Source organism: Mirounga leonina, unplaced genomic scaffold (genome assembly GCF_011800145.1).
Source record: "Mirounga leonina isolate KUSES-001 unplaced genomic scaffold, KU_Mleo_1.0 Mir_204, whole genome shotgun sequence".
Lineage (NCBI taxonomy): Eukaryota > Metazoa > Chordata > Mammalia > Carnivora > Phocidae > Mirounga > Mirounga leonina.
The window spans coordinates 8480015-8494424 of NW_023270513.1; the positions used below are offsets into that span (position 1 = coordinate 8480015).

The 14410-nt window shown below is 36.9% G+C and overlaps 1 protein-coding gene across 2 annotated transcripts; it reads left to right on the forward strand.

The window, feature by feature from the left end:
• The first annotated feature begins 1457 nt into the window (after positions 1 to 1457).
• LPAR4 (lysophosphatidic acid receptor 4) lies at positions 1458 to 13607 on the forward strand. Of its 2 annotated transcripts, none has more exons than XM_035028797.1 (2): positions 1458 to 1743; positions 11228 to 13607. In XM_035028797.1, the coding sequence occupies exon 2, from the start codon at positions 11312 to 11314 to the stop codon at positions 12422 to 12424; it is 1113 nt and encodes a 370-aa protein (XP_034884688.1). In that variant the 5' UTR covers positions 1458 to 1743; positions 11228 to 11311; the 3' UTR covers positions 12425 to 13607. The 2 variants fall into 2 exon arrangements, with proteins under 2 accessions (XP_034884688.1, XP_034884689.1); XM_035028798.1 differs by lacking the exon at positions 1458 to 1743 and adding an exon at positions 5107 to 5141.
• Positions 13608 to 14410: the final 803 nt, after the last annotated feature.

Genomic DNA, 14410 nt, shown 5'->3' on the forward strand with positions numbered 1-14410 from the left:
TGTGAGGGAAAAGACTCTGTAGACTGACAAATGCACCAAGAGCTCATCTAAGCCCAGAGTGGGTGAATGACCTCTTGTGGAGACTCAGCCAATGTTAGCAACTGACAGAAATAGACATACCTGAGATAAGTGGAGAGGGGAACAGAAAGAACAGAATCTAGGGGTGGGGGGAGGGGGAGGAACAGAGAAGTGTTTTTTAGACTCAGTCACAAGTAATAAGGCTAGTATCAGCTTCACACTTACTTGTTTACCGGCCTTGGCTGTTAGTGAGAATAGCAACAATAGAGCTGAAGAGAGGTAGAATAAACAAACTTGAAGCATGGCTTATTTGGGAGGCAGCTAATTATGCAGACTGAAGTTTTGAAGCAGGCAGAGGATCACTCATATCTCCAGGGGCATGGCTCTGCCAGAGATAGAAAGCACCTTATCCCTGACCCAAGAGTTTCATTGCTGTTGGTGGTAATGTTGGCAGTGGGTGGAGGTAGAGGATAGAAGGGGGGCCTTGGTGGAGGGGAAGGGCTAGCAGTGAAGTTACATATGGATGACTGAATTTCTGCAACAAATTCGGACCAGAGAGAAGAAAGGAAGGAGGAAAAAGAAAAAAAGGGTGGGTAACCAAGGCAGTCACCCTATAGGGAAAGAACTTGCCAAGAGGGAGGAGGAGGTATGCAGTTGAAGATAACTCCCCATTATAAACAGATTGCATCTGTACTATTTATTTTGGTTTAAGGAAAACCTCTGAAAATTTCATGAATTAGACTTCCTGCCAGGCGGTTATTTAAGAGAAATGTAGACTGTAGACCCTCCTTTTGCCACAGAACACTCTGAAGTCCATGGAAGGTGGGTATTAGAGCTCTGGGGACCCCAGCACATCTCCAACTGAGGACACTTCACTGGCTTAAGTGAGTATAGTATTGTTTGTGTGTGTGTGTTTGTGGGAGATTTAATTTTGCATAGTATAATAGGAATACATTAATGGTATCATTCACTTTTGCCTTTCCCTGCCTCCTGCTTATTATTATTAAATATTGTTGCTGTAATTATTTTAAACAAGTTGGAACAAATATGGGCTGCTCGTAATTAAAACACTCCTCCCAGTTTGAAGTTTTGTCTCCTCCTACCCATTAGAATTGTAAAGAGTTAGCCGTCCTGCAGCAAAAACAAGCACACAGGCTTTCTCTGTGGATTGATTGGTCAGGAAAGACACTTTTTATATTGTTAAGTGGCACTTAAGCTGCTAATTCTTGACTGTGAAAACTGCTTTTCCTGGGCAATGCTCTTTAAGGAAAAACTTCTTCAGTCCAGTGATTGGTGACTAAGGAAACGATGGAGCACAGGGGATTGGGCGGGATCTCGGCTCCTAATAATGCCTCCTTATCCAATGAAAAGCATTTCCTACTGAGACCCCCAAGAGTTCCCCCAGCCTTCGCTCCCGCCCGGACTTTGGGCCTTTTCTTGTGTCCTGTTTCTTAAAGGCATGCCGGCTACCGCATTCAAGAGAGCCATTCCTTAACAAAGAAAAGAGATAAATGTAAATAAGCTCACATTTTCAGAATGAGCGGTTTGTTGTAAGAAGCTTCGGCAGCCCAGAGTCTGTTACTTTGGGCTGGGCGAACCTTTCCCTGTAAAAAAATATGGATTAAAATATGCACTTCTAAAGTGCAAGTTGTCCATTTACATGTTTATTAGCTAATTGTCTACAGGCATGAGCACATTCTTTCATCTTGCACACTCTTTCTTGGGGTAAGTCTCTTTGAGAAAGATTTGATTTGGGCGTTTGGGGGCGGGGGGACGGCATAACAAACTTCAGCAGAATCACTGATGCTTTGAGTGTTTGGGGAAAGAAGTTAGACTTCAACTCTGAAGTGCTGAGCAGGGATCCTTGTGTTGAATGGTTTTTTTAAAAAAAAGCAATAATTTCTATTGTTTTGGCAATAATACTGCTTCAGTGGAAGAGTACTGGATTTTCAGGCTGTTGTTTCACGTAAATACAGTTGTCCTAAAGAGCATATTTAAAATCAGAGTAATTTAGAAATTCTTTTGGCTAGCTTTGTATTTCTTTGGTTTACAATTGATTGTGAGCTAATGTGGTTTCTATTATGATGAGGTTTCTTCTAGTAAAACTATGTGTGGCGGTATGCCTTTGATGCTTAATTGATTTATGGAAAATGTGACATTTGCTATGCTGAATAATTCATGAACTTGACCATAAAAGAAGAAACATGTTTAAATGAAAAACTAATTCTGGCATAAGTTGAATTTGCTATTATATGTGAAATTAATCACTGTTTTCCAAACAAATGCAATAATGTGTCATTTAAAACTTTTTATATATGTTGGATATTTTAAAGACTTTTAGTAACAAGATCTTGTTGAACTGATAAATATTGTGTTTTAGTTATTTTGCTTTAGGAAATATAGCAGTGTAATTCATCATTATTTAAGCATGGAAAAGACCAGATGAATCCAAAGATTAGAACATTTAGAGCTTGGTGGGATTATTCACTTTGCTATTTTACCAAATTATACCATTTTTCTTTTTATTTGAGTAACATGAAGACAACAATAATAGCCTAAGCTCCAGATTATCCAGCGGCTTTGAAACATGTTTATTTTTCAGAACAAAATTCCAAACATACCCCATTAACATAGATTGTAAATCCTTTTGCCATGTCACAGATGAAAAGTTGCACTCTTGCTAAAAAGGATGAGTTCAGCTGAAACACTTGATGGCATCTACACTCTAAAGCATTTCCTGCCAATCAGAGATGTGAATGAATGTCCTACTGGAACAATCAGACTAGCCTTTCAGAATTTGTACTCTCTGTGAGTTAAAGGGAGGAATGGGAAGATGCCTTGCAAGAACACTCAGGCCAAGCTTAGCTAAGGCTTCATTTATTCAGTTTCCTTTGAGAGAAAATACAGTGATAATTGTTGCCCTTGCTGTGGTGTGGTCAGGGCCTAACTGTGTAGTTGTCTTTTTTTTTTTTTTTTTTTTTTTTTTTTACTGTGTATGGTTATCATGTATAGTCTGATCTTGGCCTTCTTAAGGGGGAGGGAAAAAAACCCTATAATATAGTTGTGAATTTTAGTACTGGAAATTGAGAATTTAATAGGAGGCCACCTACCACTGGAAATCCAGCCTCACTTTTAGTAGGTAAGTAATTGGTTATTAGAACATGCATAGGTTAGGTAGTCTATTGATTCTATATAGTTATGTTCTAAAGTACTTTGGCAGAGAAGAGAGATAACTGGGGGACAGGTGGAAAAGGTTGAGGATTAAAACCGACACAATTAGAGTCAATACGCCTGCTGATATGGGCACAAAGGGAATGAGGAAAAAGAGGGCATTAGGAAGACTTTAGGATATAATGACATCTTGATCTGTGATTCTTAGCTCCTTGCACTAATTAGCAATATTTGCTTCTGAAATTAAAATAAATCTAAACTATGTATGGTAACACATGTTAGTTAGATTTATTGTGGTGAACATTTTGCAATATATACAAATATTGAATCATTGTGTTGTACACATGAAACTAATACAATGTTGTATGTCAGTTATACTTCAATTAAAAATAAATGAAATAAATCTAGCAATAGTTTTATTGAGTCTAATAAATATTAATTTCCTTTATCTCAGATTTTGAGGGATTATTATTATTTTTTGCAGAAATAAATGGGAGCAGATGGAAACAACTGATAGGAGAGAATAGCCTGTAAGGCCACTGACAATAGCATCAGTTAAAGGCTGCTGTCAATCAAAGCCGAAGGTGGAAGGAGAATAGAAACTGAGGTCCAGAAAGGACTGTGACTTGCTATCACACAGTTAGTTAGTGATGGGGCTGGATGTGGCCACATTGAATTAATAGTAAATATGAAAACCTCTGGGTATTTGAACTTCCTAGTTTGCTTGTATTCCAAATAAAAAGAAGTTTTCTTAAAAATCTGTATCAGTTGTGAAAGCCATAAAAGAATGTTAATGTTTTTGTCTTCCCTTAACATAAGCCAGTAAAATGATATTTATTTTATTTCAAAAATACTGCTTTCTGGAGGAGTGTGAAAATCAATTCCCCTTAATATTAAGGTGATTTCAAATATATTTTAGATTGTTTAATGACTTCATTTTTTTGTTTTCTTTTGTTTTGGTTCTCTTAGATTAGGGAAAAATTATTTCGGGAGAGTTAAGAGTTTTATTTACCAGTCTGCTTTTTTAGGCCACTTTTGTTCAGAAGAGGGTGAGATGTGACCATAGTGTAAGTTTGGCACTAGCAGATGATTCTACTTTACAGGCAGTAAATGAGTAGTGTTCAAATGCTGGTGCTACTTGTAAGAATTCCTTTGCTGAGTATTTCTAGTTCTATACCAGGACTTTGGGCAGAGCTGTGATTTGAAGATGTTACAGAATATGCTAGGCCTAGAACATTCTAGTAGAAGCAGCAGTGGTTGTCAGTGTGCTAATACCCAGCAATTGAAGCCTTGCTCATATCACTGTAGTTTAGGGGAGAAAGAAATCTAGCAGGTTAGAGCCAAGGCAGTGTGGTCTCCACCTGTTGTTCCACTCTTCTTTCCTCTTCCCCTATCAAGGCCCCTGTCCAATAGTAACAGTTTTTGCCAGAGAAAAAGAAAAGAAAAAAAAAAATAAAGAACCAATATAATTTCAGGCCAAAAAATATAAATCTCCTTTGTTCAATTATTTTTAATGTAATGTATTGCCTTATGGAAGTGATGAAGTATTTTTATGCCTTTTGTCACTAGTTATCTTTAATGATTATAGGTAATACAGACTTATGGACTTTATGTTTGTTGATATAACTAATAAAATATGGCTTATCAGTGACAGGTGTGAAAAATAAAATGTTATCTGCAATTCTGTAATAAAAAAATCCAAAACATTTAGGTACCATTTTAAAATATGTTGGCTTTAATTTACTCTGATTTATATCATATAATAAATTTCTTTTCCTTATAATTTTGGTATATATGTTATTGGAAAGGTCTCTCCATGGCACACTACTGTGACTAATTCTATTTCATAGCATTCATTGGAGGAAATCCCTAACAATAGTATCTTCAGAAAGTTCATTGATTACCCAAGTCTTGGATAAAATTGGTGCTAGAGCTTGGTTTGAACTGATATGGTGAGTACTACTCTCCTGGTAATAACTTTCTCCAAAATTCTTAATTTCATTCTCCAACTTCTTTTTTTGTAACCAATGCTTCCAATTTATTGTAGATGATAAGACCCAAAACTCCAGAATGAATGGAGTCATTGTAATTGTTTATTGTAATTCAGACAATTTTGGTGTAGATGTATATAGATCCTTTGATTTAAGCCCTCTGTGCCATTGGTATATACCTTTAGAGATAGGAGACATATTTTTTACTCATATTTCAAAATCAGTATCCAAGTATGTCAGATGAATTGGTATGCAAATTGATAACTAATTTACTTGTTTAAATATGTGTAATAAAGCCAAATTCCCAGTTGGCATGTATGAACCTCACAGAATTTGGAAATGCACTCTTTTAGGAACACCCAGAATGTTTCCCAAATGGTCTGGGGCTTCTTCTGAGATGATGTTGAATCTCAAGACTCTAGACAATTTCATAATATTAGGTTGAGCAATTTCTCTGCAGTTCTCTTACTCTATAACTGTTAGGGAAAATTCTACTTTAGTAGGGTTGATGCAATCTTTGGCCCCATCATGTTGAGGACTAAACAGTATTATTTTTCAAAGATTAGACTGTGTCATTAGGTGAAGGGTTAGTGGGAGCCTGGATTATTTTACTGAAAAAAATCAAGTTAATCACTGAGGATAGGATCTGCTCAGATTAGGGCCTGTGTCAATTTCCTCCTCTTCTCAAAGTGAGGAGGCAAAACAGCCATAATAATCTCAGTGCAAATCAAAGTCAACACAGAGATGTGATTTTTAAAAGGATATTTCCTTCATCAAAACTAAATGAAGCTTATCAATCTGAACATTTGATGCACAGCCTGGCTTGCTTGGCATGAAATGTGATAGAGATCAATTTCCCAGCTCAGCTCTGGAGTAAAATATTTACTTATGGTCTCCTCCATATTATTAATGCCATAAGACTAAGTTGTATTTTAAAAATTATTATGAAACATCAACCAATGCATAGGAACATCAATTAGAACCATGTGTATGATGGTGACCTATGCCTGTGACTTGGTCTTTTTTTTAATTTAATTTAATTTTATTATGTTATGTCCGTCACCATGGAGTACATCATTAGTTTTTGATGTAGTGTTCCATGATTCACTGTTTTCATATAACACCCAGTGCTCCGTGCAATACCTCCTTAATACCCATCACCAGGCTAACCCATCCCCCCACACCCCTCCCCTCTAAAACCCTCGCCTGTGACTTGGTCTTATCTGTTAGCAGCCACTCTCATCTGAGAAGCAGCAGTCTGGACATATTCCCTATTACTCCAGCAGAATGGTTTTGATCTGTATTTTTTTGCAACATTTTTGTATTTTTTAGCTTGCTTCACTGCTAGATATTTATAGGCAAGGACACAATAGGTTTTGGCTTCCTCTGAAAACTATTGTCAGTGTTCCTAAGCTTCAACCAGAGTAGAAAGAGGAAATTCTCTGAGGATCAGAAGCACTCTGACCTGACCCAAGCTCAATAAAAACGGAGCAAGGTGGGGCGCCTGGGTGGCTCAGACCATTAAGCATCTGCCTTTGGCTCAGGTCATGATCCCAGGACTCTGGGATCGAGCCCCAGGGAGCCTGCTTCTCCCTCTCCCTCTGCCTGCTGCTTCCCCTGCTTGTACACTCTCTCTCTCTGTCAAAAATAAATAAAATCTTAAAAAAAAAAAAAACAAAAACAAAACCGGAGCAAGGTAAGAGAATTTGAGTATACTCTGCCTTCAAGGCCTTGTCTTCCTAAACTCTGGACTGTCTTCTGTAGGGAACAAAAGTAAGCCAGGCTTTCTAGGCTACTGGGAATATGCCAGGAGTTAGAACTTTGTTTTCAATGTTACCATCTGAAAGTTTAGCATTTAGTGTCTGAAAGTTTAGCATTTAGTGAAGTGATTTAGGTATTCATCTCTGTAGGGCCAAAAAGCTAACTCCACTTCCTCCAGGAGCCCCAAAGCCCCCAAACATGGTATATTTCATCATTATTAGAAGTTTTTTAAAAATGTGAACACTACTATGAACTGTTCAAATTGGGTCCATATGTGTAGGTCAAAGTTAAAAATTCATTGAGGGTCAGATTTCCCTTTGGTCAACCTTCGGGTGATCTGCCTCCTGCTCATTGTCAGTGAAAATACATCCACCTAGTACTCTGAACCCCCTAAGTGATTAGTTATTGGAGTGATTGGATGCAAAGGTCTTTACAAGACAATAGTACCATGCTACTTGCAGTGGAATAGTTAATTAACTGAATCAGCCTGTATTTTTTCTTCTTCATCTCATCTGAAGCTCATGTTGGCCCCTTGCCTTCATTCAGTGCACAGCATATTAGCCATTTATGAAAATCTAGTGGTTAAAAAAGTTTCTTTTGGTCAAAAGAAAGGAAGTCAGTCAGAAGAGAACTTGTTTTTTGAATATCATTGATTCTCCTTTAGAATCAGCTTGAGAGTCAAATGACTCTCTGATTTTTTTTTTAAAGATTTTATTTATTTATTTGAGAGAGAGAGAATGAGAGACAGAGAGCATGAGAGGGAGGAGGGTCAGAGGGAGAAGCAGACTCCCTGCCGAGCAGGGAGTCCGATGCGGGACTCGATCCCGGGACTCCAGGATCATGGCCTGAGCCGAAGGCAGTCGCTTAACCAACTGAGCCACCCAGGCGCCCCAACTCTCTGATTTTTTAACCATAGCTCAAAGGGAGATAGTCCTTTTGAGGGCACCCTCCTGGATTGTTATATTATGAGAAAATTGTGTAAAGGTTGAAATTCAAAGGGGGCTTTCTGAGGTATAAGGTATACATGGTGTTAGGAGAAAGATGTGTTGCTTGGTAAATTCGGCTTACCAAGAAAGACAGAGACATAAGTGTCTAGTTGTGTCAGAGAAAAGAAGGAAAAAAGATCTTCTATAATGTTTCTTTGTGATTAGGTAGGACTGAATACTGGCAAACTCATAAAGCTACTCACAAGCCCTGTTGAATCTTCTTAGTCTCAGCTGGGAGACTCAGAGGTAATGTTTATACAGGGAAGAGAAACAGTATAGTCAAGTTACAGAGTGAACTAGTGTCTGGGTCAGAAATAGAACTCCTTGCTTCCAATGCTGTGTTAAGTCCCAGAACCACACCCTTACTGCTAGACAGCAAAGGTGCTATGTGTTCAAGCAAAGGGAAGTTATGAATAGGGCCTTAGTGACAGTTTTCCCATGCCCTGTCTTCAGGATTGAGACTGTAAAGCTTTCTTGTCTGTGGTCCTTTCTATCCCACAGGATTTGGTTCCTCAAAGCAGCAGAGCAGAAGTGCCAGACTGCCTGTTGTTGGTATAGTGTATATGTTCTGGGAGACATAAAACTGAATGGAAAACCAGGGAGACAAATTTCACCTATTTGAAACACACAATCCTGGGTAGTACAAAATAATAGCCAGTGAGCTAGAAGCATGCTGTGTAGAAAGGTTATCAGTGGACAGAGTGGAGGAACTCTGGGTACAGGTGAAAAGACATCTATTATGAAAACATTTTCCAAATCTTATTGGCAGTACTTATTGTAAAAGGCAGGTGCAAGCAGATTAGAATGAATGAAGCTTGGCTTTAATATTAGGGATTTTTCAGTCCCTTAATTTCTTTAGAATGTGTAATTACATTACAGGAATATTTTTGACTCTCTTTATTTCTTTTAACAATTAAAAAAATGGCATCCAGACTAATGGGTAGTGAGTGGTAGGTGTTAAAATAGTATATAAAGTGGTTTAAGCAGTTGAGAAGTTTGCCATTCTCTTTTTCCTTCTGCCATCCCATTGGTGAAAGAATCTGCAGAAACTTAGGTCTACAGTTCCCCAAGTGAGATATGAACCCCATTAACTGAGATTTTTCAGACTCTTCCTGTTTTTGCTGATCAGCTTCAGTGACCTTAAACATAGTGATTGCATACTGTTCTTTCTGAGAAAACTAGAAGGAGTGAGATGAAGCAAAGTAGTAGAGAAGAATTGAGGAATTGTGAACCAGAAATACCTCCCAAGGTCCTAAATACAAATTAGATAGCAGTACTGACCTCTCCCCAGCAAGGTCCTCTTTCTTTCACCTTTTCTTCTTCTCATTCTCTCAATTCTTCAGTTGTAATTTCTTTGCTACTTTCTTTCCCATCTCCTCTTTTGCTCTTCTCACCTATTTTTATTTCTTCACTGTCTGTTTTTTTCCCCTCTTGGACCTTACTTGGTCAAGGTTCTTACTATGCTTTGCTTTTACATATCAAGGTTGATTGTGGCAGACATTGAGCTGGGCCTGTGGGATGAAATGGCCAAGAACGAATATGATCTTAGTGCAGTGTTAGGCTCAGGGGAGGCACTCCATAAAGATTTTTTTGCATGAGAATTGAGAAATAACAAGTTTCCAATCTTAACTTGAGAACTTTAGCTATTAAAAGTGACAACTCTTTGATTTACATCCCATAAGTCATCTCTCCAAGGCCATTTCTCCCTCTAGGCACTGCAGTGAGTGAATTTTTTTTTCTCAAATCATTTTTTTTTCTCAATCCAAACGCTGGTTGAAGTAACTTCAGGCCTCTATATCTCAGGCAGATTCCTTCCTCCACTCCCTTCTCTGTTACAAAGAGTGGCCCTTTAACCTGTTCCCTGGGAGTTGGAAGGAAAGAGTAATGTAAGGAGAAATCACTTCAGAAAAATGCCTTTCACATTTTAAAATATAATCATGTGAAAATCCATTATTGGTTATGTCAGGGAGTGAAGACCACTTTTACTCCATATCCTCCTCATTGAAAAGAATTCATTCCGCAGTTACTTGTCCATAGTATATTACAGAGAATTCAAAAGACAGTTCCTATGGCAGCTGTTAACCTAGAAAGTTAGTAAGATTTCTATATGCAGTTTTGAACAATGTTAGCCCAGATACCCAACAAAGATGATTAAGTTAATGACTGCCACATGTATAAGCAGTGGCAAGCAAAGGGCTGGTTACTGATCAGATCAGAAGTATATAGTGGGACAGGGAGATAGGCATTTAAGTCAAATCTACTTTTCACACTTCACTTGTATTCAGCCAGAAAAGTTTTTATTGATTAGGGCCACTTTAGGAGCTGAAGACATGAAAGTAACGGATTGGGCAGTGGGAAGGGGAGAAGAAGACATCCTAGGCTAGGCATCTAGAAGAGAAAAACTTGGAGAGGGAACTACAATCTGCAAGAGGGAAACTCTGAGATTTTTATTTGAATTATCACCCTAGAAAGGCTATGTAATACTGTGAAAAATCTTTTCACCAGAAGCTTTAATCAACTGAAGGATCCTTGCTCTCTGAACTCACGTTTTAGAAGAAAAAGGTGAATCAATAATTTACTTCAGAAGTTTAGTCATAACTTCTTTAAGAGCATGTCCTGGAGGTCCCATATCGACCTGTAGTCTCATGCAATAGAACTAATATTCAGACAATGAGGTTTACTAGTATTGGAAGAGAGACAATATAATTTAGATAAGTTTAACAATTCTTTGGTTAGGAATGAAAAACCTGAATTCTGGTTCTGACGGTACCATTTACACATTCTTCTAATTCTGACATTGTAATTCTAAATTACATAAACTTCAGTTTCTTCTCCTGTAATATGGTGATAAATTCCTTTCTTGCCTACCTTATGGTGTTCCTTTGGGAATCAAATAAAATGCATTTTTTGAAAATTAAAAAACTCCATATGCATTTCAAATTATTAGTGTCATTTTAACTATCAGAGTTAAATGTATCCCCATCCCCATCCCCCATTGCTGTTTAGTCTCCATCCCCAGCCCCCCATTGCTGTTAGTCTCCTCCATTGCTGTTTAGTCTCTTATTCCTGTTCATTGCAATGCTACATATGGTATTGCATATATTATATTGAGTGTGATCTCTCCCAATCCTGCAACATACTCTTATAGTACCTTTTAAGATATGGTTGGTGCTCAAAATGTACTTGTCAAACCAGTTGAATGTGCATATTGTTTCCATTCTGGGTAGACAGGGTATCTTTTACTCCATAGAAATGAATGGAAGGCAGATTTGATTATTCATTCCATCTTGTCTCCCATAGGAGGAAAATATTTCTTACCAGTCTCTAGTCTCAAAGTGGTGAACCCTGCAGCCAGCAGGCCTTCTGAAAAAAAAAAAAAAATCAATGGGTGACAGAAGATTCATTGACTTTCAATTTCAAGATTTAAATTCAAGCTTCAGACCCAGGTTAGGCAATGCTACTGCCAATAATACTTGCATTGTTGATGATTCCTTCAAGTATAATCTAAATGGTGCTGTCTACAGTGTTGTATTCATCCTGGGTCTGATAACCAACAGTGCCTCTCTGTTTGTCTTCTGCTTCCGCATGAAAATGAGAAGTGAGACTGCTATTTTCATCACCAATCTGGCCCTTTCTGATTTGCTCTTTGTCTGCACTCTACCTTTCAAAATATTTTACAATTTCAACCGTCACTGGCCTTTTGGTGACACCCTTTGCAAGATCTCTGGGACTGCATTCCTCACCAACATCTATGGGAGCATGCTATTCCTCACCTGTATTAGCGTGGATCGTTTCCTGGCCATTGTTTATCCCTTCCGATCTCGTACCATTAGGACAAGGAGGAATTCTGCCATTGTATGTGCTGGAGTCTGGATCCTAGTCCTTAGTGGTGGTATTTCAGCTTCTTTGTTCTCCACCACTAATGTCAACAATGCAACCACCACCTGCTTTGAGGGCTTCTCCAAACGTGTCTGGAAGACTTATCTGTCCAAGATCACCATATTTATTGAAGTTGTTGGTTTCATCATTCCTCTGATATTGAATGTCTCTTGCTCTTCTGTGGTGCTAAGAACCCTTCGCAAGCCTGCTACACTGTCTCAAATCGGGACCAATAAGAAAAAAGTGCTGAAGATGATCACAGTGCATATGGCAGTCTTTATGGTATGCTTTGTACCCTATAACTCTGTCCTCTTCCTGTATGCCCTAGTGCGCTCCCAAGCCATTACTAATTGCTTGTTGGAAAGATTTGCAAAGATTATGTACCCAATCACCTTGTGCCTTGCAACTCTGAACTGTTGCTTTGACCCTTTTATCTATTACTTCACCCTTGAGTCTTTTCAGAAGTCCTTCTACATCAATACCCATATCAAGATGGAGTCCCTGTTTAAGACTGAAACACCTCTAACCACAAAGCCTTCCCTTCCAGCTATTCAAGAAGAGATTAGTGATCAAACAACACATAATGGTGGTGAACTGATGTTAGAATCCACCTTTTAGGTAATGAGAACTGTCTTTAGGTCCAGATATGGTCTTTCTTATGATTTTTCCTATGCTATGAACAAGACAGTTTGAAGCTAATGATACTGAAAACAGATTAATGTACTGAATACAGTCAGATACATTTATTTGAATGTTTATTGTGCATATGCTGTTTTGTTCAATAATTATAGGTCAGGTCTAATTACAACAACCAAAAGAGATTGCCAAACTCTTCTGCTGTGTTGTAATTTCATTGTATCACATTATATGAGTAGCCAGTGGCCTTGACTTTAGTGATATGGAGATTATTTTAAATTTTTTTTTAAAGATATTTCCACTTTGGTAATATTTGGTAATTAGGTTGGGCCTATAAATATAGAACAAATTCAGGGATTATTTAAAAAAAAAACTTTGTGTTACTACTGATACATGTGAGTCTTTTTTTCCATTTTTGTATTGTCATAGAGTATATTTTAGCTCAAGAACATATTTTAGCCTAACATTATTAATAAGAAATGTGTCAAATTTAAAAGAGCTGGTAAAATTTATTGTATATATTTTGAAAGTAGAAACATAAATTGTGTTTGCCTGAATATGGATGGGAAGAAACAAAAGTAACTGGATTCACACATTTGCAGGTCCCAGCAGTGTCATTTTAAAAAAAAAAAATCTTCCTTTTTTTTATACTACATTAAAATTTCCATATGAAACTTCAAATCCAGAAAGCTGCTAAATGTGTGCCCCAAATAAGTACAAAATAGAAAATCACATAAAACAAACAACAAATATCCATTAAAAAACTAGCAACACCAACATTTTTTCTTAATTTCCAATTATCTTTCTTTTGAGAGACTGATTCTATAAAATATTCTTCATATAAAACTTTGGAGCACAATGCAGCCAGAATACTGCTGCATTTGTGCCCAGGTCAGGAGCAAATTGAAAAAAAAAAAATTAACAACAAAATATTAGCAAAAAATAAAACAATAAAACACATTTAAAAATCTTTCTTAAAACTTTCTTAATGTTTTTTTGGGTGGAGAGTAGAGATCTGTAACTTTAAATCACTTATTCTCTCATATTAAATTTTGGAGCACAATGTCCCAGATTGCTGCTAAATTTGTGGCCAGGTCAGGAGCATATTGAAAAAACTACATAAACCAACCCAAATCAATAAAATAAAACTCAGAAAAAAATTACAAAACAATAAAAACAACAAAAAATAATTCCTAACATTTGCATTTATATTTTATTTATTTTTTGAGGTTCTGTAAATTTAAAAATACTGTATCATTTGTGTGAAATTTTAGAGTACAATACAGGTAGAAATCTGCTAAATTTGTGCCCAAATCAGGACCAAATTGAGTGAAAATACTCATAAAGCAACCCCCTACAAAACAAAACACACAAAAATTTAAAACTTGTATTTCTTGAGCATTTGTAAAACTTGCAAAATACCATGGCTTTCATATGATGCTTTGGATCAAAATGCAGTTAGGAAGCTACTAAACTGGTGCCTAGTTCAGGAGCAATTAAAATCAATATTTACAAATATACAAAAGACAATAAAACATTTTTTTATAACCCACTTAAACAACAAAATAAATAAAATAATCTTTAAAATGTTTTACTGTTTATTGGATGAAATGTAGATTTAAGAATATTAAAATATGTAAATAGAACTTCTGAGCACAATATAGCTTGAAAGGTGCTACATTGGTGCTCCTGTCAGAAGGAATGGAAATATATTCCCTCATCTACATTCCTCACACACACACACAAGACAAAACAATTAAAACATTGCAAAACAATAAAACATTCTGAGAATTTGTATTAATTAATTTTTAAAATATTTGGATGATATGGCAACTTAAAAATGCTAAGACTTTTAAAGTAAATCCTCCATGAACAATGCATCTTGTAAGTTGCTTAAATTGTGCCAGGAAGTGATTAAAAACAAAACAAAACAAAACAAAACAAAAACCCCAAACACCATAAAACATT